The sequence below is a fragment of the Grampus griseus genome, assembly GCF_964374135.1.
Source record: "Grampus griseus genome assembly, chromosome: 6".
Lineage (NCBI taxonomy): Eukaryota > Metazoa > Chordata > Mammalia > Artiodactyla > Delphinidae > Grampus > Grampus griseus.
In genome coordinates, this window is record NC_139000.1 from 79,605,471 (window position 1) to 79,629,057 (window position 23,587).

The 23,587-nt window shown below is 40.3% G+C and overlaps 1 protein-coding gene across 1 annotated transcript; it reads right to left on the reverse strand.

Annotated features, from left to right (window-relative positions):
- Positions 1 to 1,459: 1,459 nt before the first annotated feature.
- Positions 1,460 to 22,548, reverse strand: SMU1 (SMU1 DNA replication regulator and spliceosomal factor). The gene is made up of 12 exons (XM_082656749.1): positions 22,409 to 22,548; positions 19,129 to 19,339; positions 17,396 to 17,548; positions 16,239 to 16,349; positions 13,053 to 13,181; positions 11,227 to 11,346; positions 9,665 to 9,781; positions 8,907 to 9,034; positions 7,991 to 8,117; positions 5,497 to 5,664; positions 3,712 to 3,864; positions 1,460 to 2,411 (listed from the first exon to the last, which is right to left on the reverse strand). Exons 1-12 carry the CDS (start codon positions 22,432 to 22,434, stop codon positions 2,313 to 2,315), a joined length of 1,542 nt encoding a protein of 513 aa, XP_082512875.1. The 5' UTR covers positions 22,435 to 22,548; the 3' UTR covers positions 1,460 to 2,312.
- Between the last annotated feature and the right edge of the window lie 1,039 nt (positions 22,549 to 23,587).

The following is a 23,587-nucleotide window of genomic DNA, read 5'->3' on the forward strand; positions in this document are numbered from 1 at the left end:
AAGAAAAATTTTTTTTTGGTGTGGAATACCAGGTCATTCAGTGTTTTCCAGAGCCATTCAGCAGCTCAGGGGGGATGGGACAACTCACAGAGTTAACTTTAATGCCATGTATTTTGGGTTTTAAGTGCTAGAGGAGTATCAGTTAAATAGGTGGGCTGCAGCAACAGAGCAGCTGTCTTAAGAACCAAGGGGGGCAAGGGCCCAGGATGCCTGTCACGTTCCCCTGCTGCACAGCCACACCCAACCGGGCGCACCCCACCCCAGAGTTTGGGCAGCGCACCCTCCACCACCTCTCCTCCTGGAGTGAAAGTGTTGGGCAGTTGCCATGGTGTCCAGGAGCTAGACAGCCCTTCTCCCACCTCCGCCTCTTACCCAGGGGCTCCCCCTGCCTTTTGTACTGGAGATGGCCATGGGGGCTAAAAGAAAAACAACTAGGCGCGGAGTAAGGGAAGCTCATTTCCACTTTTAAACAACACAATTTTTAGCTTTGTGCAAAATGAAGTCGTGGACTGATAAACATGGGTGACCTGGGAAAAGCAGAAAATTCATTTTTTCCCCCCATTTTTGTTTACTTGTTACACCAAGGCACTACTTCATTAAAAAAGAAAATATACTTCATGGCTCTCAGTCCAGTCCTCTCCTCTTTGCCTGGTCTCCCCAGATCCTACCATAAGTCTAGCACATGCCTTGCAGCTATGGCACACTGCAGTGCTCCTAGGATCACCAAAGCCCTTTACCTTCTGCTCCTGTTGGTCCTTTTATGGTCAACTCCAGAAAGCCTTTCCTAACCCATTAGGTCTGGATCATCAAAAAAACAACTCCAGATTTTCTGTTATCGCACTATGTTAATTAATCCTGTTAACTTGTTTTTCTCCCCTATCCTGTGACAGAAACTAGTGTTTTTAACCATCCTGAGCACTAGGTGCAGGAGCAGAGGAGTTGTTTGCTAAAAATTCCTAGAATAAGTAAGTGTACATGTGCTGAAAAGATTCTTGCTCTCCATGAGCCTTGGCACAAAGTGTGCATCTCACAACTGCCAGTTCACAAGGTCATGGGCTAAATCAAAACCAGTTTCTTGAAGATTTTTCTAAGGAATTTTAGTATAAGCTCTTTGCACCTTAAACTTTTTTTACTTAAGTGAAAGCCTCTTCACTGGGAGGAATGGCAGACTACATTCATATAGACTCACCGCTATTCAACTCTCAAATCGGCAGCAAATGACATTCTGTGAAAAAGCTGCAGGTTTTGTGGCAGCAAGACAGTTGGGAATATGACTGGGAAAGATGGATTTCATAGTGCTGCTAAGAATTATTCAGCCGATATTAAGCATTTTTATGTGCTAGGCAACAGCTAGCTGATCCCAAATACAGGATCAGGCTATATTTCAAGGGACAAAGGTTTATAAGACTATACAAAACTTTCCCCACTTGTTTGTACCTACTAATTGGGAAAATTAAAAGGGGGCATAAAAGGCCCACACAAGCAAACAAGCTCACTTTCTTGAAATGGTACCTAGCATAGTACCATCACACGTCAGCAAAGGCATTCCATATACATCTTTGGTTGAAACAGAAAAGAGACACCCACATGCATTTCCAAATATGCCAAAACTGAATTCTCATATAATGTATCCTGCAACTAGTTCTAGCCATTAAATGAAGACGATATTCCCTGGAAAAGTCACTGCTAAGAAGAATGAATGCCTGGGGGAGGGCAGTGAAATGAGAGATCCTATGTGACACCTGACTTTACATTCAGTCTGTCCTACCCAGGAACTGACTTCCGGCTGTACTTAAGATTCAGGAATAATAATGTAGTGTCCCACTCTCTTCATCTGATTCTAAGTAAATATGTTAACTAGATGAGCACTTATTTACATTTAAAAACAAAGCCTCCAGAAAGGTGGAAAGTTTATTAACATCTTTTAAAAAAAAAGATGGGACAGTAAACAGCTACTGAATTTGGGATAGTTCCTTATTTACAAGTTTTACTGCAGGAGGCCCGTTTTAATCAGCATTTCACATAATCAAAGGAGTACAGTTTTTCCCTAGAAATACCAGTATTTCACTCTCCAGGTAAAAGACTATTGAAAACATTGAGTGACTGCCCCAGTTAGAAACGGATAAGCGAATACCTTGAAAATACATAAAAAAGAGTAACTGCTACTTAAACATGAATTTTCACAAAATTATTCTTGTGCCTAATTCAGACAATTTACTTAGAAAAGCTGGCCTAAAAAAAAAAAAGCAACACATGAATATGTCTTCATTTTAAGTACATGCTCTCAAGCTAGTTTAAAAAGAAAAGTTGAATTAGGGTTTCCAGAGTTTTAGGAGTCCATCTTCACTGTAAGTAGCAATCAGGTTCTGATGAGGGTGATGTGCGATACCAATCACATCCTTCTCATGAACCTGGAATAGGTAAAGCACAGGATTAGGGTATACAGGTCTCCAACAAATCACTCTGAAGAAGCTTCCAGAGCTGAGTGGGAGGGAAGAAGAGTGAAGCTCCTACTTCTCACCAAAGGAATCAAGCCCAAGGCAGCCTCAGAGAGTGCTAACCAAACACACAAACCAAAAACTCAAACGAGGCTATCACATGGCTGATGACATTTTCTGTACTTTTCTTCATAATGTATAAATAACACTTTGAGCCAAACCACTCCTGCACTACAGTGGGTCCTAGTCATCATCACCATTTTATAAATATTAAGCCAAGACAGTGGCTGAGACCAAACAATTCCTTCAGCTCAGTGAACTTACTAGTATTTTCCTCAACTAGAGGACACCTTCCACCTCATCTTGTTTTGTTCACATCTTGGATCTATACTGGAGGCTTCACAAGGCAGACGTGCCAACAGTTCACTCAAGAACAGTTTGAGATGAGGTTATTCTCTAACAGAGCTATGTGTATAATTTTTTATACATTCACCAGACCATTTCTTTTTCCTCGACTGCAGACGACTTCATTTTCCCTGCCCAACCACCCCTCTGCATTTGGGCTGTGGGCGGCATGTGACTAATTCTAATCAAAAAAGAATGACAAAGTAATATAAACAAACCACTTCCAGATGTGGGTCTTTAAAACATCCAGTATACCCCTTCAACTATCTTTTCTCCTTCTAAGATCTCAGGGGCCACATATTCCAAATGGCACAGCTAAAAGACAGGAGGACGATGCAATTTATATCACACTGTGACATAGTAAGAAACTTTCACTGTGTTAGACCACTGACATTTAAAGATTGTTTGTTACAGCAGCTAGCATTAATTATTCCTTGTTACTGATTGAGCCCTCTTACAACACAAAGCTGCTTAAAAAACATAATCTGATAGGATAATATACAAGTAACTTGCCTTTGAAAGGACACGGAGAGGACTAGCTATATCTGCCACTCTCCAATCGCCCTGGATAAGGTCTAACCAATCTAGCTGGCTAGACAGGCGTGTTCCCTTCCTCCTTCTCTGCTTTATGTACACCCATCCTATCCACGTGAAGCTGAAGGCTCACTATAAAGGATGACTTTTCCTGATACAGGAGTTAATTCCATACAATTACTTATGGGCCTTTTTTTTATTTAGTGATAACATTTTTACATTTTTTTATACCAAGGTTCACACAGATAGCAGTCTGGAAAAGGTTTACTTCAGAGTTCAGAGAGACATAAGCATTAACAATTTCTGTAGATGGCCGTAAGTCAGTAATACTTACTGTCAAAGTTCTCTCCAGTTTGCCAGTGACTGTGCTGAAACAGTAGAGCACAAAGTCCTCCCCTACACAGTAGATCCATTCACCACGGGGAGAGAGGGCACAGCAAACAAAGTCACCACCTTCTCTCTTACCAGAGCTGAAGCTTCTGACAATCTAGATCATTAACACAGCCCAAGGTAAAAATAAAACACCTGGATTAGCAACAGTTCTACTGCAGCAGTTTAAACTGACATCTTTATGTTATTTTGTACTTTGGTTTACTGTCATTTATAATTAGGTTACCAGTTCCATTCACCATGTCCTGAAATATTCAAAGGATAAGCTATCCTAAGTCAGTGGCAGACAGACATTTACAATTCACTTGTCCCAAGTCACCAATCCTACTCTTTAGTCTACTGAGCCATTTTACCCAGAAGCAAATTCGTTAGCATACACAGTTTCCTAAATCAACATACTACTGGTTCTCAGTGCTCTGTGGACCCATGCTCCCCAGTTTCCTCTTTCTAACAGAATGAGATGCCCTCTCCATTCATGATGGAACTGTCTCCAAGACCTTGCTTGCTCTATTTTACATACCATTAAGATCACCATAAATCAATGGAGAGAAACCAATCTCAAAAGGTTAAAAGGCTACATATTGTATGATTCCATTTAATTACTATTCTCAAAATGAAAAACTGTAATAATGGAAAACAGATTAGTGGCCGCCAGGGGCTAGAGCTGTGGGGGAAGGGTTTAACTATAAAAGTGTAGCACAAGGGAGTTTCTTTGGGAGTGATGAAACAGTTCTGTATCTTAATCGTGGTGGTTACATAAATCAACACGAGATGAAATTTCACAGAACTATTCATGTCCCACCTCAAAATGAATGCATGTAAAGACGTAAAATCTAAATAAGGTTTGTATGTGAGCTAACAGTGTTGTACCGATGTCAGTTTCCTGGTTTTGACAACTGTACAATGTTTATGTAAGATGTTATCATTGGGGGATGCAGGTCAAGGGTGTACAAGAACTTTTTTTAAGTTTTTAAAAAGCCAAGCAGAAAACTAGGAAATGGGCAACTATGGCTATTATGCAGTGTCCCAACAGGTACTGCAGACCAGCCATCTCAACCATAGGTTTGTCACTACCAATTTATCATTTATAGGGACTCAAGCAATGGAGAGAGAGTTCCATACACCAGCCCCTGCGTCTTCTCCATGCTCAGCAGGATCCCCAAGTGCCCAGCCCAACATTTCAGTAGCATCACAACACATTCCCAGGGCTTGAGACCTCAACCTTGATACTCCTAATGTCCCTGGTGCTATAAAAGTGAGGTTCCTTGGGAACCAGCAGGTGTTCTGATTATAAATACACATCATAAAGACACTGTTGCCCTTCTCCTATTCGAGTTCCACCTTAGATCACATAGTAGCTAGCAGATGTCCCAAGCTGGTAATCCATACACTGTATCTCCCTCACTCACACAGGGATTGTTATATCAAAATCTTCAGTGAGGTTCTGCAGGAGGCTTAAAGACAGATCAGGGTCTCATTTATCCTAAGGATGCAAAAGAGAACAGTATACAAACATCCTGGGGAAAGTAGATTAACTACTGAGGTGCCAAAAAGATGTTTTGTAGACATAGAATTTAAAATATTAAATATGTGTCTGAAAAACAAATATAGTGTATATGGTTTTCCAAGTGGTGAACCCATATTTGGTTACTGAAAGTGCCAGGACCAAGACACGCTGATTTGGGAACAGCCCACAGGGCTTGAGCAAAGGCACTTTCTGAGCACTCACCTGTCCCTGCATGTTCATGATGACCACTGTGTTTGATCTGTTGCAAACCACAAAGTGCTCTGGGTTTTTAGGAAGCAGTATCACACTGTTGACAGTGATGTCTGTCCCTGCAGTGCTGCCCAAGGATTTAAAGGTATTTGAACATTCTGTGGTCTTCATGTTCCAGATCTACAACACAAAAATATAAGGCATAAACATTTGGGGGGCGGAGGAGGAAGGTTAACAATTTCTAATGTTTTGCAGTTGAAAATTATATTACTAAAAAAGAAAAAAATTGACTCAGAAAAAAAAGCTTCTTACAGTCCAAATACCTAGCACTGCCATATACATAAGAGCTCCCCATTTGCTGATTAACTGGTATAAACAAAATAAAAATCAGAAAGTGAAATAATAAAACCCTTTTAAAACTTATGATCTTTTCCTACAAAATTTTCCTTGGCTGACAAGCTACCTATCTTTAATATCAGCTATGTGTCAACACTGCTACTGTCATAAACAACCAGAAAGCTACCCTTCTCTGGACACCAAAATGAAATGAGGGTTTTTTAGATTTACATGCTCAGGACCCTGAGATTCAGACTTGGTAGGTCTGGAGTGGGATGTAGGTTTGTGCAATTTTTTTAATCTTTTTTTGTTTTTAATTAATTAATTATGTGGCTGCGTTGGGTCTTCGTTGCTGTGCGCGGGCTTTCTCTAGTTGTGAGCAGGGGCTGCTCTTCATCGCGGTGTGATTGCAGTGGCTTATTGCAGTGGCTTCTCTTGTTGCAGAGCACGGGCTCTAGGCATGCAGGCTTCAGTAGCTGCGGCAGGCGGACCCTAGTGCACACGGGCTTCAGTAGTTGTGGTGTGAGAGTTCAGTAGTTGTGGCTCGTGGACTCTAGAGCGAGGATGTGGGATCTTCCCGGACCAAGGATCGAACCCATGTCTCCTGCATCGTCAGGTGGATTCTTAACCACTGCACCACCAGGGAAGTCCCTGTGCATTTTTTAAAAGCTCCACAAGTGATTCTCAGCTTGTACTGAGAACCACTGCAGAAGTCACAATGTTAACAGACACACATGAGGATCCATGAAGCGGAAGCTACTCTTGGCCACTTGTGTGACCTCTCCCAGTCCAACATTTCTTCTGCTAATAGTTCTCCACCCTAATGCTTTTCACCTGGCCCTTCTGAGCTACTATGAACTGAAGTGGTTAAATCAGACATCACAGTTATTAAAATCTGAAATGTGCTTAGAGAAGGGATGGACCAACTATTGCCTGGCATCGTCTGGACAGCACTCACTTCATGAGGTATAAAAACTTCAAAGGCATGGACTATGTTGTGTTTCTTCTGTGCCTTCAAAGGAACCCAGCACAAAACAGATGTTGAATGAATACCTATAGAGAGGAGGAAATAGTTGCCCCACTAGTTGTCCCAGTATTTATTTTCTTAATAAATACTGTATCATCTACCCCAATCTCCTCTCCAAAGCCCAGCAGCCTAGAAAAGAAATGAACATTTCAGGGATCAAGAGTTCTAAGACTTCTAGAGTTTTCTGTCCAAAAGGTCAGTGAGATGCTTTACCCCACTTATTGCAGAACTAAACGAAAAGACCACAAAACAAAGAGACCTACACAAGCCACCTCCCAATGGTATTTTTACAAGTTGTGAGGCCCATATATTGATACATAGCACAAAGAGGGCAAACCGCATGACTAAAGCACTAAGAGCTCTGTGTATTTCGCCACCTATCCTGAGGAAGAGTACATCTCCTACCTTCAGGTTTCTGGTTCAATTCCCAAGCCAGAAGAAGCCACTGCAGAAGGTGGTCTGACTGTTAGGGATTTGTGTTAGAATGTTTAGGTCTTCTGCCACGTAACACTCACTTACATAAGGCAATTTAAAAGCAGATCTAGAATGTAAATGGAGTGTCTCAAAGATCTCTAGCGATTTTCTATTTGGATTTCCCATCTTTTATAGGAAATGAGGCCCTCTGTTGAAATAACTAAATCTCTTAAGGTACCGAAGAGCCACTACTTTCAGATGAGAGCTGAAGGCAATAAATAAGTATCTGAGAGGACTTGGTTCTACTCTATGCCCCTCCTGCTCCTCTTTAAATGCTATTAGAAAGGCCCCAATGTGGAGGCTCGGGGTGGGATGAGGCTGGCCTATTTATTTAGCCACTGAGCTCTTTGTGAACTTGTTGCGGTGGACCGTACCTATGGCAAGATAGAATTTCACCACTGTAAATGGGGGTGGACTTAAGTTTAGAACTCCACACCTTTCCTCTTTTCCTACACATGATAGTGTCTGTAGGTTTGAGATTTGAGGTCCCTAGGCCAATAAGAATTACCACAGAATATTACTACTGTCACAGACTCACCTCAATTATGGCTAAAATACTTAGTAAAGAGGTTTAACCATCACAATTATCACCATTATCACCATTGAAAACTCCTCAAAGGGCAAAAGTGGAACAGACACCCCAAAACAAACCAGTAGCAAATACTTAACCTTCACAGTGCCATCAGAGGATGCACTAATAATATAATGCCCATCCTGTGTAAATGTTGCTTCATTAACGAAGGAGGAATGGCCACGAAATTCCTTCAGGGTTTTTCCAGATTTTAAACCATGAATTCTATCACAAATAAAAGCAAATGAAAAGAACAATTAATATTCTATATATTATGGTTGGGACCAACTGTTGAAAGGATTTTAGATGAATTATAGAAGCTCATGTTAAAATATTAAATGAAGAATGAGGGCTATGCAATTATGTATGCAGTATTATTTTCATTATGTCAAACAATCAAACAAAACCACAACAAAAGCTTTGCACAGAGACTGGAAGAAAATATGCCAATAATACCACAAGCTTCTGTTCAGCAACGAATTTCTAGGTCTCTGCCAGGTCCCAGGAATCTGTATTTGTCACATGTCCTCTAAGGTGACTCTGAGGCAGGTGGGTCCATAGACCACACTTTGAGAAATATGAAGTACTGCTATAATCCCTTTCTAATCTCTCTTCTAGGTAAAGACCCAAATGGACAACACAATAGCACTGTGTCAGCTGTACTTTGGGGAAATAAGGTCTCACATACCCTCACTCTCCATATAAAAGCATCCTGGTGAAAACATAAGGAATCACTAGTACCTCCCTGTAAGGCTTCACCATATTAAACCCAAGTGAGGGCAGTTTGGGGATTCTTTTTTTTTTTTTTTTTTTTGCAGTACGCGGGCCTCTCACTGTTGTGGCCTCAAGCACAGGCTCCGGACACGCAGGCTCAGAGGCCATGGCTCACGGGCCCAGGCGCTCTGTGGCATATGGGATCTTCCTGGACCAGGGCACGAACCCGTGTCCCCTGCATCGGCAGGCGGACTCTCAACCACTGAGCCACCAGGGAAGCCCCTGGGGATTCTTACTTACCTAATTGTCTGGTCAAATGAGGCACTAAGGATCTGACTGCTATCCTTAGAAAAGCTTAGACAGGTGACACCTTTACTGTGTGCTCTTTCAAATCTCCTTAAACACTGTCCACTCTGAATCTTCCATACCTTTATTAAAAAAAAAAGAATAGTGAAAACCTGTAAATACTGTCCCACTCTACTCTGCAGAGCCAAGCAAGATGCAGTGCTCACTAATATGCTAAAAACAGCATTAAAAATGCATGCTAATAGCTGAATATGATATGTCTGGTTCACACAGTACAATGATAACTTGAATCCTTTGAAACTTAAACCTCTTTCCTTTTAAATTATTAAAACAAAAATTCAGACTCTAAGTTCCCTTAGCAGAGACCATTTCTGTATTTTATCTAGCCCAGGGGATTTTAACAGCAATTAAATACAAGCCACAGCTAATCAACTGCTAATCACCTGCAGACCACCCCATCCCCTAAGCACAACACACCATAAGGTGAGCCACAGTGGCACAGCAGAAAGGGCACAAGCAGATCTGGACTGAAGTCCCAGATCTGTCACTTACCAACTGTGTGACCTTAAATTATTGGACCTCCCTAGGCAGAGTTATTATTAGGATTAAACAAGAAAAACTAAAGTCACTGGCATAAAGCTGATGCTCCATAAAGAGTAGCTGTTATTAAGCAAAAAACCTATGCAGGACACTAACTCATTACAGAACTCTCAAAATGTCTACATACAAGAGTTCATGCCACTAATTCATACCTTGATTTTTCCATCTTGGGCACCAGTTGCTAACATTTCTGTATCTCTGCTGAAGCACATGCAGAGGACAGCATCATCCATCATCATAAAGTTATCCTGGGCCTGGTACTTAAGATCCTAAAGGAAACAATGATAAGCAGTTATCAAAATAACACAAAAACACCAGTTACCCCAGGTCTCTGCAAACTCACTAAAAGCAGGATAATTGGACTATGCCAACTCTAAATCTGCAAAGCAAATAGTGTCATGCACACTATTCTGATGAACAACTGATAATACTGGGAATAACATTTTTACACAATTCAAGTAACTATTATAAAAAATGCAAACATATTAGCCTACATCTTTTGCTTATGATCCTTTCTAAGCAAAATTTCCCTACAGTACATATTGTACATCTTTAATAAATCTGAATTTATTTGTTTTTAGGGTATGACATGAGAAATTAATGTTTTGTCCATACTGTCAGCTACATTTCCTAAAACCATGTATTGATTAATCCATTTATTTGTTATTTTTCTTTTATCATCTATTACTGTTCATATTGAACTACATATATATATATATATTTTTACATCTTTATTGGAGTATAATTGCTTTACAATGGTGGGTTAGTTTCTGCTGAAATATATTTTTTCTAAAGTATAGAAAGAGACTGCTTCATGGTTAAAAAAAAAAGGTAAATTATAAAGAAATATACAATGTAGAAAGTGAAAGTCACTCATAAATCCACTAAGCATGGAGTGGAATTTAGTACTCTATGATCAAGATTACATTTTAAATCAGGGGTTAGTCAACAAGTAGCTATTTGGGAAAAAGTTAAGTTGGGTCTACACCAATTTTAGCACCCTAAACAAATGCCAGATGGATCAAAAATTAAACATAAAAAGAAACATAATGAAGGAAGTCCAAAGGTACAAACTTCCAGCTGTAAAATAAGTGCCATGGGGATGTAATGTACAGCATGGTGACTACAGTTAGTAATACTGTATGTATATTTGAAAGTTGCTAAAAGAGTAGATCTTAAAAGTTCTCATCACAAGAAAAAAAAAAAGCTTCTAACTATGTGTGATGATGGATGTTAACTAGACTTACTGTGGTGATCATTTTGCAATATACACAAATATTGAATCAGAAGCAATCCAAAAGAGAAATGGGCAAAGGACATGAAAAGACTTCACAGAATAGGAAATACTGGTGGCTTTTCACATATAAAAAGATATTCCACTTCATTCAGAATGAAACACAATTAGTCCTACAATAAGGTTAGAGTGGAAACAATAAGCAACTGCTTACATATACACATAGAATATTCCAGAAAAGTTACATAAGAAACTGGTAACCCTGAGTGGACCAAGGAAGGAAGGGAACTGACTGGCTGAGGGACAAGGTGGGGAACAAGACTCTTTACTGAATAACAGTTCTATTTTATAAAATGTTTTATCAGATTTACATATTACCCATTCAAAAAGTAAATTTAAATTGCAAAACTAACAGATAATTTAAAAACAGTAACAGATAATTCTCCCACTAGAAAAATTAATGTATTTAAAATACTTTACCTTCCTGATTTTTCCAGTCGTAAAATTCCATACTTCAATGAATCCATCAACAGACCCAGTAACCAGATACTGACCATCTGGAGAAAATCGAGCACACTCCACATGTGATTTCTGACCAAACTGTTTCAAATGAAACAATGAAACAGATGCATTTTTATGTAGTGGCCTTAAAACAATTCCCATTTTAAGCTTTTGAGAGCTCTGTCCTAGCATAAAGCCATAGCTAGCCTGTATCATGGAGTTTGGGAGGGGTGTTTCTGTACCCAGACACCAAGAGATGCTAGATATATTTTCTCCAAACAGTTTAGCGTCTAGGCTCTCCACTGAAACTAGTTTTTGTTCTTGTTTTTGTTGTTTCTTTTTTTTAAATGAAGTTGGTATTTCCAAAGAAAAGCAAAAAAACTATTTTAGCAAGGGACTTAGAACAAATAATCCTGTTAACTCAAGCAATAAAGTTTTACCAGAATCAGCCACTGTTGGCATGACTTTCACACTCAACTAAATATGGCATATGTTCCTATTTTTTTTTCATCTGGGGGAAAAAATTCTTTTTTCAAAATAAATGGCTATTTTCCTCCACTATTTTTTAAACAAATTTTCTATCACTGCTTCTTTTCATGACCTTCATTTAATCAAGTGATAATGTATGGCTGACTAACTCTAGGAGAATTGATTAGAGCTGACAGATTGTTTGCCTGGGAAATGTATCCTGAGCATTTACCAGCAAAGATGCTTCCATTAACAGATAAAAACTACAGAACGTTAGACAGATGGGAACAGAGAAAAGCTCTATTATGAGTTTCATTTTAAATGCCAAAAAAGGAAGTGTTTATAACAGAAAATCTTAGTCCAGCAGGATAATTATAATGGATTTCTATTTGTCGCAAGGTTTTAACCAGGGTAAATAAAAGTGCTGCCCCAAAATACCTTTACATGCAAATCAAAACATATAATCCAGAAAAGACAAATTCAAAACACTAAGCCAAAGTCAAAGATTTGAGGAATATGAATTATTTTTAAATCTATAAATTCAATCAGAGCACAAACCCAGAAAGAAACTAATAAAAAGGAGATGCTAGGGCTTCCCTGGTGGCGCAGTGGTTGAGAGTCTGCCTGCCAATGCAGGGGACACGGGTTCATGCCCCGGTCCAGGAAGATCTCACATGCCGCGGAGCGGCTGGGCCCGTGAGACATGGCCACTTAGCCTGCGCGTCCGGAGCCTGTGCTCCGCAACGGGAGAGGCCACAACAGTGAGAGGCCTGCATACCGCAAAAAAAAAAAAAAGGAGATGCTAAAGTAGCAAATATGGTTGTAATTCTGAGGACTGCAACAATTATTTCATTATGCTTTTTCTTAGAAAAGTCAAAAAACAAAACAAAAAACACCAAGAACCAGCCATCAAGGTGATAAAATTATTTTCCTCAAACACCACTCAAGCCCACTTTACAATCCATGCCTGGTACTTTGCCTAACATGTAGCAAGCAAAAACACAAATGTTGAACAGGACAAATTTCATGGTTCTTAGTCCCAGGCTTAACCAAAGAGCTAAGCAGTCTTCCAAATGCAGGATTCCTTGGAGGAAGTCCAAGGGCAGATGATGGGCCAGATGTCCAATGTATGTCCACTCGGTAATACAGTTGAGGTGTGCCACTGCCTGGCTGCAGGGAGACCTCAGTGATCACCGGCAGCAACCATGAACGTTGTCAGAGCTGGAGAATGAGTTCTGCTCCCCAACCCAAGCTCCTGGCACAGGGCCTGGCTAAGCAAGCATACACTGAGTCCCCAACAAATGATTACCGACTGGCTGAGTGTCCAAGGATCCTACCTTAATATGCCTGCTCAGCTGCGTAGGAAACTTTTCTTCTTCCACATCTTTGACAGCTGCTTTGCCTCGGAACAAATCTATGGTCATACCAGGAGGAAGCAATCCCTGGTGCTGCTGCCACTTCAGTGCCTATGAGAAAAGAAATCCACTTGGGTGCTTTTAAGATCTGGTCCTGATTGTTCAGACAAAGCCTGAAACTGTGAGCCATCCAGACCCAACCATCTTTGGCCATCCAAACACAACATAAGCTCGGCTATTCTGTGTCCTAGGAACACAGGCTGATCTCAGGGTAGAAGGGGACTCTGAGAGCCAACAGGGCCATGTTTTTACACCTATTTTCTTATAGGTGTCTCTTATTATAAATAAAATTTGAAAAACAGACATCTCCCATAGTTCCAACATCCAAACACAGCTACTGTTAGCATTTCATATGTTACCTTGTAGTATTTTTCCCCTGACATATATGTTTAATTTATATAGCTGTAATTATACCATATGTAAAATTTTATATTGTTTTCACCTATCATTAGATCATGCTATGACATGACTAACATTTCAATGGCTGTACAATATATCCTATGTAGTAGATGTTTCACAGTTTATTTAATATATTAATGGACATTTATACTGCTTCTAATTTTTGCACTCATCTAAATAATGCTGCAGTGAACACCTTTGGACATAAGGCTTTTTCCATTATGAGCATATTCCCCACTTGCAATAGGTTCCTAGAAGAGGACTTACTGAATCAAGAAAAGAACACAAATGGTTAAGGCTCTTTATATACACTGCCAAAGTGTTTTCCCCAAAAGACACAACTTCAATAGCATTCACGACTGCATTATGGGGAGTAGAAAAACCATGGACTTTGAAGACAAATGGTCCTAGTTTGTCAACTATGCTATTCTGACTCCCAATTTCACCAACTAAATTCAGGGGAAAAGCCTAATTCCTAGAGCTGATGAAAGGATAAAATAAAATAATATATGTAAAGTCTATAACACAGGGACATGATCAATGTTGATTCCTTTTTCCCTTTACTATAGCAAGAAAACAATAATTTTGGATGTCATTTAAAAACTCTAATGAGTGGAAAGTTACGCCCTACTTTAGTCAATTCTCTGATTAGAGTTTGAGCTTTTCTGCATGTTTATTAACTACATATATTTCTTCTGTTAGCTGTTTATTCATGTTCTTTGCTCACTCATCTATTGTGGTCTTACTATTTTTCTTATCAATTTGTGAGCTTTTACTGTGATCAAGACATTGTATTTGTTGTTTATGTTCGCCAAAAAGAATTTTTTTCCCAATCTACCCATTTTTTTTATTATAGCTTTAAAGCTTTCTTTTTATCTTAAGTTAAACTCTCAAGTAATGAAATTTGTTGACCTTTACCTTGGTGTTTACTCCCTACTCACAGGAAATCCTTCTCTATCAAGAGGTTTGATACATTATATCACCACCTAAGTTTTTCTATATTCTTAAAATACATAACTTTCACTCTATCTGAAATTATGCTTATAAAATATGAGAGAAGGCTCTAATCTGACATTTCTCCCCCATTCTAAAGTAGGTGCCCCAACACCATACACTTAATAATTCCTCCCTGTTCCTAGGTTCTGTGACATTCCCATTAACATCTATTGAATTCTTATAAATAACAGGATCAATTTCTTGCACTGCTGTTGCACTGGATGCCAAGTACCAAAATGATTCAAACTATAAACCTGTTAAAAGCTTCACTACTTCTAGGGCTACTGTGCTTTCAACATTCTTCCTTTCCAAAATTTCTTTGATGAATATACTTCCAAGTTTATTTTTTCAAGTGAACACTAGAATTCTTCTGTGAAACAGTTCTAATCCTATTGTGATCTTTATTATAAACTGCCTTAAATCTAAGAAGAACTGGCATCAACATCAGTCTTATCCAGGAAAATCAATGTTTCACCATCTACTCAAATCTTCTTTCATTTCTCTTGAAAGCTTTGAAAGGCTTTTGCTTTTTTAAAAAGTGGAAATAAATCATGTATTACCCACAAAAGTTAATGCTAGAATTCTTACATTGTATGCTGTTGCTATAAACAAAAGCTCTTTTTTTCACTGAATATTCGAACTGGCCAGTGCTGATATGTAGAAATGTAATCAACTTTTGTATATTTTATATCTCACAACTTTACCAAACTTTTAAATTAATTCTATGATTATAGTTTAAATATTTAATGTTTATAAATACTATTAATTTTGTTTATTTCTTTCCAAAATTCATATGTTGCTTATTTTTCATATTTTACTTTAATGACTGGAGAACTTGACCTGTCTCCAATCAACAGGTATTCTCTACAGGCTCTTTACCCTTAGTCTACAGCAACTTCAAATCACTCCCAACTTTAAAAGGAAAAAACAAAAACGAAAACCCCTCTCTACATCACCCCTATCTCCTTCCTTTAACAACCAAGAAAGGAACAACTTGAGAGATGAAAAGGGAAGCCAAGAAGAAAAGGGTTAGAAAAACCAAGAGTGGAGTTTCATGAAGACGAGTGGTTATCATGGTTGAGAGCAACCAAGAGCATGGGGAAGATGAGGTCAGAAAGGAGTCTGTACTCTAGGTCGCATTAAAATTGGAACGACAATGCTAGTAATACTACTACTAAAAAAAAAAAAAAAAAAAAGAAAAGAAAAGAAAAAAGAAACACCGCCAGCAGCTACCAGTTATTGTGTGTTTACAAGGTGCCAGGCAAAATATAATTGTTTTAAGTACATTTTATCTCATTTAATCCTTACTACAACACCAAGATGAGTAACTGGGATCAAAAAAGTTAGGTAATATGCCCAACACCGCATAGCTGGTAAGTGAGAGAGCTCAGATTCTAACTATGGTAAACATTTGTTCCAATTTGTTTCAGACAGTGTTCTAGCACGATGATCAACAATGCCCTCAAGATTGGATGATAAATTCTATTGTTACCCTAATTCTGTCTCTAGAGTGTATGCCCTTAACCACTAATCTATACTGCCACTCCCAGGAAAGATGAATGTGGCATGGCACAGCTGTTGGTACAAGCAGCTCTACAGGTATTTCCCAGTTCTTAGGATGTCTGATTTCTTTAGCTCATACATAGACTTTATATGGTACAGGAAACACTACCAGGAGTTCAGAGTCATTTCAGTTCCACAGACTGTAATTACCTGACCCAGCAATGCCATGAGACGAGATGGAGGCACCACGCTGACTTCCCCAGCTAAGGCCTGGGCAATCGCTGCTCTTCTCTTCTCTTTGCTACTTCCATCGGGGTATGCCTGAAAAAGGAGCGGCAGTAGCATCATTTCCAAGAAATGGCAAAAGACATAAATGTGCTTATTTTTAAAAAAGTAACAGTAATCAAGCAGAAACATTCAAAAAGGAAAACATAAAAAGTTAAACAGAAGATTAATCAAACCATTTAGTTTTTAAAAACAACTTCTCAATTCTACCCACTTGCATTTCAAAAGTATGAGCTGAGAGAGAACTGAGGTCAGCCAATCCACACCATTATTTCTGAAAAGAGCCTAAGTAAACTATGTCAAAGCCAGAGTTGTTTTTCCAATTTTTGAAAAATCTGCAGAGCCAAGGATTCTTTTATATTCTTTAATAATTTTGTTCAGTCAAATGACTCCCAGCCCAGAAGTTCTTCACCACCTCTAACTTAAATCCTGTCCTGGCAATCCAAACTCCTTCCTTTATCCTCACGGTTTCTGTGAGTTTACTCTAACAACTTCCCATTATCCAGTGCCTATTAAATTCTTCTTCCTCCTATTTAGACAAGCTTCTAGTAAAAGGCTGGGTGAAAAAGAATGAAACTATATATATATATATATATATATGGTTTTGGAAGAATAAAAGAATAACAATCATCATGCTCCAGTAAGCATAATCAGCTGAGAAGCAAAAACACAAGCTTTTAAGAACTAAAAGAACCAGGACTTCCCTGGTGGTCCAGTGGTTAAGACTCTGCACTTCCAAAGGGACACAAATGCACAGTGAACATACCAGCAGTAGAGCAGCACTTCTGGGCCAGTTAAGTACGTGGGCTAATGCGGAAATGATACCAAAATAAACTGTCTACTTTTTTACTAATCAACACACAATCCTATATGATGAGGTGTGTGGGGGAGGGAAGGTCCTCAAATACTAAATTAGATTATTCTCTTTAACATATGCAAATTTCAACCAATGTAAATAAACAAAAAAGTATCATTTTCAAAAATTAAATCAAAAATACGAAAAGTATCCAATAAAATGTTTTAAAAAGATCACATTATTGCTCAAAGTTAACAACAGTTTCTTTTCATTACCACCGTCATACCTCTCGAGGATCGAAATAAGACCTGGCCAAGAGGTTTTCCAGATGAATATACCGTTCTGGCTGTGTTTGTTTTAACATAATCATGGGATCAGTCTGTCTCAGAAGAGATCTGGCAGCACCCAATTCACGGAGCTCTATTAATTCCAAAACAACCTGTATAATTGAAAGAAAATGGCTGTCAATGCATTCGCTTATTAATTTTTCTTTTTCAGTACTATTTCTGACATAGAAATGGCCTATCAAAATGATCTCCAAATCACAAATCAGGAAATGCCCCTTCTCCTTTTCACAAGCAATTTCAGGCAGACAACTACAGTAATTATAAAGTAATAACTTCAGTCCTTCATTTTTATCTACCAATCTCCTCTCCTCTACCAATCTCCTCTCCTCTTAGGTCTCTTACTCAGAATGTAGATGCTAGAGAAAACTAAAGATGGAAATATCTCTATAGGCTCCAGAGAAACCTTTCTCCAATTACCAAAATTTTCTTTAGGGAATTAACTAAACTCACGTGGACTGTAAAGAAACAAACCCATTTCCCTATTTTTACTTCAAACCACATGACATTCTTATTTCCAGAAAATCCACTCTGTTCTGTTATATAATAAGTAATTTTACGATCTATGTCCTGGTTTCCTGGCACACATCTTCTAAAAACCTTGGCATTTCCCCAGTGATAGAAATATCTTTGTTATTCATAAGCCCTCTGCATCACACCTGAGTTAGTGCTAAGGAGATGGCTCAGGACAAGGGCTGGCTATCAAAAGGACCAACCATATGATTAGAGGATTGATGCTCTGAGCCAGCCCAACCCTGCAGAGGGTCAAGGAACTAGAATTTGAATGAAAAATCTCAATGGAGCTTCCTGGTTGGTGAATACTTTAATGTGCCAGGTAAGAGACAAACCCTAACTCCCTGGGGGGAAGGCACTGGAAATTCTGGTTCAGTATCCTCCCAAACTTCACCCTATATGTCTCTTCATTCAGCTGGTACTGATCTTTCCCCTTGATAATAAAACTGCAATCATCAGTATGTCACTTTCCTGAGGTCTGTGTCATTCTAGTGAATTATCAACTCTGAGGGGGTCATGGGGACCCTCAAATTTGTAGCCAGTTGGTCAGAAGTATAGATGGCCCAAAACCCCAAAGTGTGGCTGGTGTGTGAAGTAAAGACAGTCTTGTAGAGGACCGAGCCCTTAACTAGTGGGGTCTGCACTAACTCTGGGTGGTTAGTGTCAGAACTAAATTGCAGCACACTATTTGGTGTCAGAACAGTTGGTGTTAGAATAGATCATTCAATGGTCACTTAAGAAAGAATTTCAATTTGGGAAAATCTTGGCTTTTCCAAGAAGAGAAATAAAAACACAGAGTAGTTGGGCTTCCCTGGTGGCGCAGTGGTTGAGAGTCCACCTGCTGATGCAGGGGACATGGGTTCGTGCCCCAGTCCGGGAAGATCCCACATGCCGCGGAGCGGCTGGGCCCATGAGCCATGGCCGCTGAGCCTGCGCATCCGGAGCCTGTGCTCCGCAACGGGAGAGGCCACAACAGTGAGAGGCCCGTGTACCGCAAAAAAAAAAAAAAAAAAAAAAAATAGAGTAGCACTCAAGCTTTGACAGTGTAAATTTTAGGGCTGTTAAAGCCCCATAATGCTTGAAGAAATGTTCATGGATGCTTTCCAGTCAGGGGGCCCACAATAAACCAGCATACAGGGATCAGCATCACCCCCACTCTTACCTGTTCATAGAGGTCAATGAGGGTTTTGTCTGGCAATTTCAGAGACTGTATAGCCTGTAAAACAGTGTCCCAATGGCCACTATTAATGTCAGCCACAAAACTCTCAATGCTGTCCACAGTATTCAGAGACACAGTAGTCTCTTCCTGCAAGGTGGCTAATGCCCGATGTAAACTGTTCTCCTTTAGGTACTGCATGATAAGACGGATCACACTGAAAGAAGAAAGCAAGTCATTCAGCTCATGGATCCTCACTCACCAAAGAGTTCACAAAATAAATCCCACCCCAGTTTATTTTTCTACACAACCATCCTCCTTTCACTACCTACTTTCCGTTTCTTTATCGTGTGAGTAAAACTTTCCAAAAAAATCACAGAACCTAAGCTACAAGATATCATCCAGTCCTACTTCCAACTCAGAAATAGGAGAACTGGGGTTCAGCGAAGGGAAATAATTTGCCCAATGTCTCACAGTCAGCTAGAAAGCAAGTTAGTACCAAGAAGACTCTCTTACTTCCAAGGTCAGAGATCTTTTTATTATGCCAAGTTTCTTATTAATTCATATGATTACACTGTTGCACACTATAGTAAAATACTTTAAACCAAGTCTAGTCACTGACACAAAATAAATGATTGGATGATTTGGTCCATTTTTCAAATGACAACAAAAAATATGAATTGAGACCTTCTTAAAAGGGATTTGTTGAACACAAATAAGTAGAGCTATACTGTATGTAAAAGCAAAACAAAGCTATGTGTCCTCACTTGCAAAAATAACACCTACCCACTGCCTTTATTACCAAATGTTCAAGACAAGTGAAATAAAAACATGTGGATTCAGTTTCCCAAGGAAAAGAGGACCCAGACAATCTCCAAATACTCAGAGAACAAGCAACGGTTTTCAGCATGTGACACGTCATTTCGAGTTAAATATATATAATTAAAGCTTCTTTTTTTGTTGTTGTTGTTTTGTTTTTTTTGAGGTACGCGGGCCTCTCACTGTTGTGGCCTCTCCCGTTGCGGAGCACAGGCTCCAGACGCGCAGGCTCAGCGGCCATGGCTCAGGGGCCCAGCCGCTCCGCGGCATGTGGGATCCTCCTGGACCGGGGCACGAACCCGTGTCCCCTGCACCGGCAGGTGGACTCTCAACCACTGCGCCACCAGGGAAGCCCGATATAATTAAAGCTTCTTGATCTTCGGCTTAGTGTTAAGGAGTCTAGTGAAGAATGTTGTTCATATAGACAGTAAAAGTTCACTTTACAGGCTATACTACACTGTTCTTCTCTTGCCTTAAAAGTAAATATGTGGCACACAAGATATTTCTATCGGACAGCACTAGTATCAGGGGTCACACTGTCCTGGTTGGAAGGGATTTCAGACTGGAATTTAGTCAATTCTCTTTCCCAGGAGAGAAATAATAAAAAATAATAACCAATGTTTTCTATGTGTTCACTATATATCAGGTACTGTTCTAAGCATTTTGGATTCATTTACTCCTCAAAACAACCCTATGAGGATGGCATTACTCTTACATCCATTTTACAGATGAGAATTTGACCAGGTAACAGAGATAAGTGGAAAAATGAAGATTCAAACTGGCAGCGTGGCAGGTGAACATACACCCTGGACAGGAAAGCAAACACCCTCTTCTTAAAAAGGGCTCCCTTCCTGCAGAAGGGAACTGATTACTGCTACTCACAGTAGTCTTTTCTCTCATGGCCCCTTTAAGAGATACCTGCTGTTCCAGTATCACACTGTCTTCCATAGCACGCTTCCATTTACACTCCCCAAATGAAACACCACACTTCACGCTTGGAAAGAACTCATATTTGACATAGCCAAAATCAAATTCACGTCCTTCAAACACAGTGTAATACATAAAGAGCTAAAAGCTTTGGAGATAGGCTGGGATTTGAGTCAGAGTTCTGTCACTTACTGTGACTATGGACAAGTCAGTTAACATCTCTTTGCCTGTTTCCTCATATGTTAAGAAAAATAACTACTCTGTAGGGGTTGGTCAAAGAGTTGACTACACTGCTTATAGTGTGACTAGCATGGAAAATACTTAGTAAAAAGCAGCAATTATTGATAATGAAAACATGCAGCTGGGAGAATGGTTAGCTCCCACTTTGATTCAGGCTCAAAGCATGGAATCCTTTCCAACTCCTGCCCTGACTTAGGTGTCTTCATCGCCAGCACTCTCCATCACCCTTCTTTGCTTTACTTTTCTCCAAAACACTTACCACCATTTGCTAAGCCTATTTTACTTACTGCTTTTGCCTGCTGTTTGCCTTCCTCAATAACAATGTACTTTCTATAAGGGCACGGATTTTTGTTTGCTTCGTTCACTACTATATTCCCAGGGTCTAATACAAGTACACAGCAGACTTCAATATTTGTTGAATGAATAAACGTCCCTTCTTCCTATGGCAGACCTTGAGGACAAGTCCTCTCTCCCTTACACTCAGGACACAAATGATACGTCTGCTGATTTAATTATTAAGTGTTGGCAAGAGCAAGGTAGAGGATGGAATCCTGGAAAAGTTCACTAAAGACCTTCAGTCACTCATTAGCCCCCCTCTCCCCCAAGTCTATCATTCTCCTGGCCCAATTTCCACATTCTGTCCCTCCTTTGGGCTACACAGAGCTCACAGACTAACCAAAATTCAGCGCCACGTGGAACTTCATAAAATAGCTAGTCGCTCATTCATTCCAAAGACAATCACTCATTCATTCCAAAGACAATCATTGAGCCTCGACGATGTGCTAGGAACTGGGACTGTAATGAAAAGGAGCCCCTAGACGCCTACACAGGCTAGTAGGGTGGACAAACGGTGACAATACTGGATTAAGTGCTGGGCAGAAAAAAGCAGAGGGCCCTGTAAGCACAGGGGAGGAAACAAACAACACTGCTCACTGGGGGCGGGAAGAGAAAGAAGGCCGCGAGTGCGGCCCCCTTGTGCAGATTAGACCGGAGTCCAGATTGGATGGCTAATTTGCTCAGTCACAGATACCCGGAGTCGGCGAGGGCTAGAACTCAGGTCTTCCAGGCATGTCTTACCCCCAACCCCGCGCCGCCTCCCACCGGGCTTTGGGCTTCCCGTCCGCTACTTTCTTGTGGGCCCGCCTCCGAGGTAGCCAGATCCAAGAAGCTTCTTAGAGGGAAAGGAAATGCCCCTCCACTCCCCAGCCTCTCGAACGCCTCCCCCGAGCAGCTCCTACGACCCCACCCTTCGCCTGCCGGCCCCCGCAACCTCGCGAGCATCCACCACCACGGGACTCACTCCGAGGACTCGATTTCGATCGACATAGCGCTATCTTCCCTGGCGCAGGGGCCACTCCACTCTCAGGCCCAGTAGCGGACCGCACCAGCGACACCTCCGGCGGCCCCCGTACGTCACTTCCGCTCGACGTCCGACGCCCGCTCTGGAGGCGGTCTGTACGGAAGAGGGGCGTGGAGTGCGTGAGGAGCGGGGTTTTGAGAGGCGGAGCTTCGAGGGGCCGTCAAAAGTCGGAACCTGGGCGCCTGCTGCAGAGAATTTTCCGTTCTCCTCCCTAGGGGAAAAGTTGCCTTTAAAGGACTAGTTTTTTTGTTTGTTTTTTCTGCGGTGCGCGGGCTTCTCACTGTTGTGGCCTTTCTGTTGCGGAGCACAGGCTCCGGACGCGCAGGCCCAGCGGCCATGGCTCACGGGCCCAGCCGCTCCGCGGCATGTGCGATCTTCCCGGACCGGGGCACGAATCTGTGTCCCCTGCATCGGCAGGCGGACTCTCAACCACTGCGCCACCAGGGAAGCCCTAAATTTTGCTTTTTAAATTTTTAATTAGTTGACTAGATTTAAAGGTAGGGTTGATTAATACATTGGAAACCAGTGGGCCACTAGGCAACATTTGCAGGAAAATTCCTTGAGTGTTAAATAAATAAATGAAAGATTTTGAAGCCAAAACACAGTTTAATTAATCTAATTATGAAAAGTTGGGGACTCAGGATTTGCATACTCAATTCTTGGAACGAGCTAAATTACTTGTAACGTTTCCAACTAAGTATTTAGTTGAAAATGGTTTCACAGCAGTGGTACAATTACTGGAAAAACAATGAAACCAAATGCATATGTGTAAAGGGCGACTTGAGACGTCCTTTAATAGACTTTAAACCATACATTATTAAATTAGTAGAGACAAATGTAAAGATATCAATGAATTTCATAAAGATTATTTTTTAAAAATATTTTATTGCCATCCTATATAAATTTTAAAAAATATTTGCAGCACAATGATAAGAAATCTCTGCTGTGAAAATTACATATTGAAATGATTTATTTGGAGAGTTCCTATTGGCTGTCAGTCTTATCTGATGCCACCAGAGACCCTGGGGACAAGTTTTGTGTTTCACCTTGTGAGCTGAACTTTGTGTTCTTGCAGCTTCAGTCCAGGTGATAAAGCAGACGGAAGAAGGAAAAGCAAGA

What these genes read in the sequence shown, in the direction of transcription:
- SMU1 (XM_082656749.1), bottom strand. Translation starts at nt 22,434, where the DNA reads ATGTCGATCGAAATCGAGTCCTCGGA. An exon ending in ATCGAAATCGAGTCCTCGGA is followed by an intron (nt 19,340 to 22,408) that starts GTGAGTCCCGTG and finishes TTCTTCTTTCAG; the next exon opens with TGTGATCCGTCTTATCATGC. An exon ending in CGACTGGAAAAATCAGGAAG is followed by an intron (nt 9,782 to 11,226) that starts GTAAAGTATTTT and finishes TGTTTCCTTTAG; the next exon opens with GATCTTAAGTACCAGGCCCA.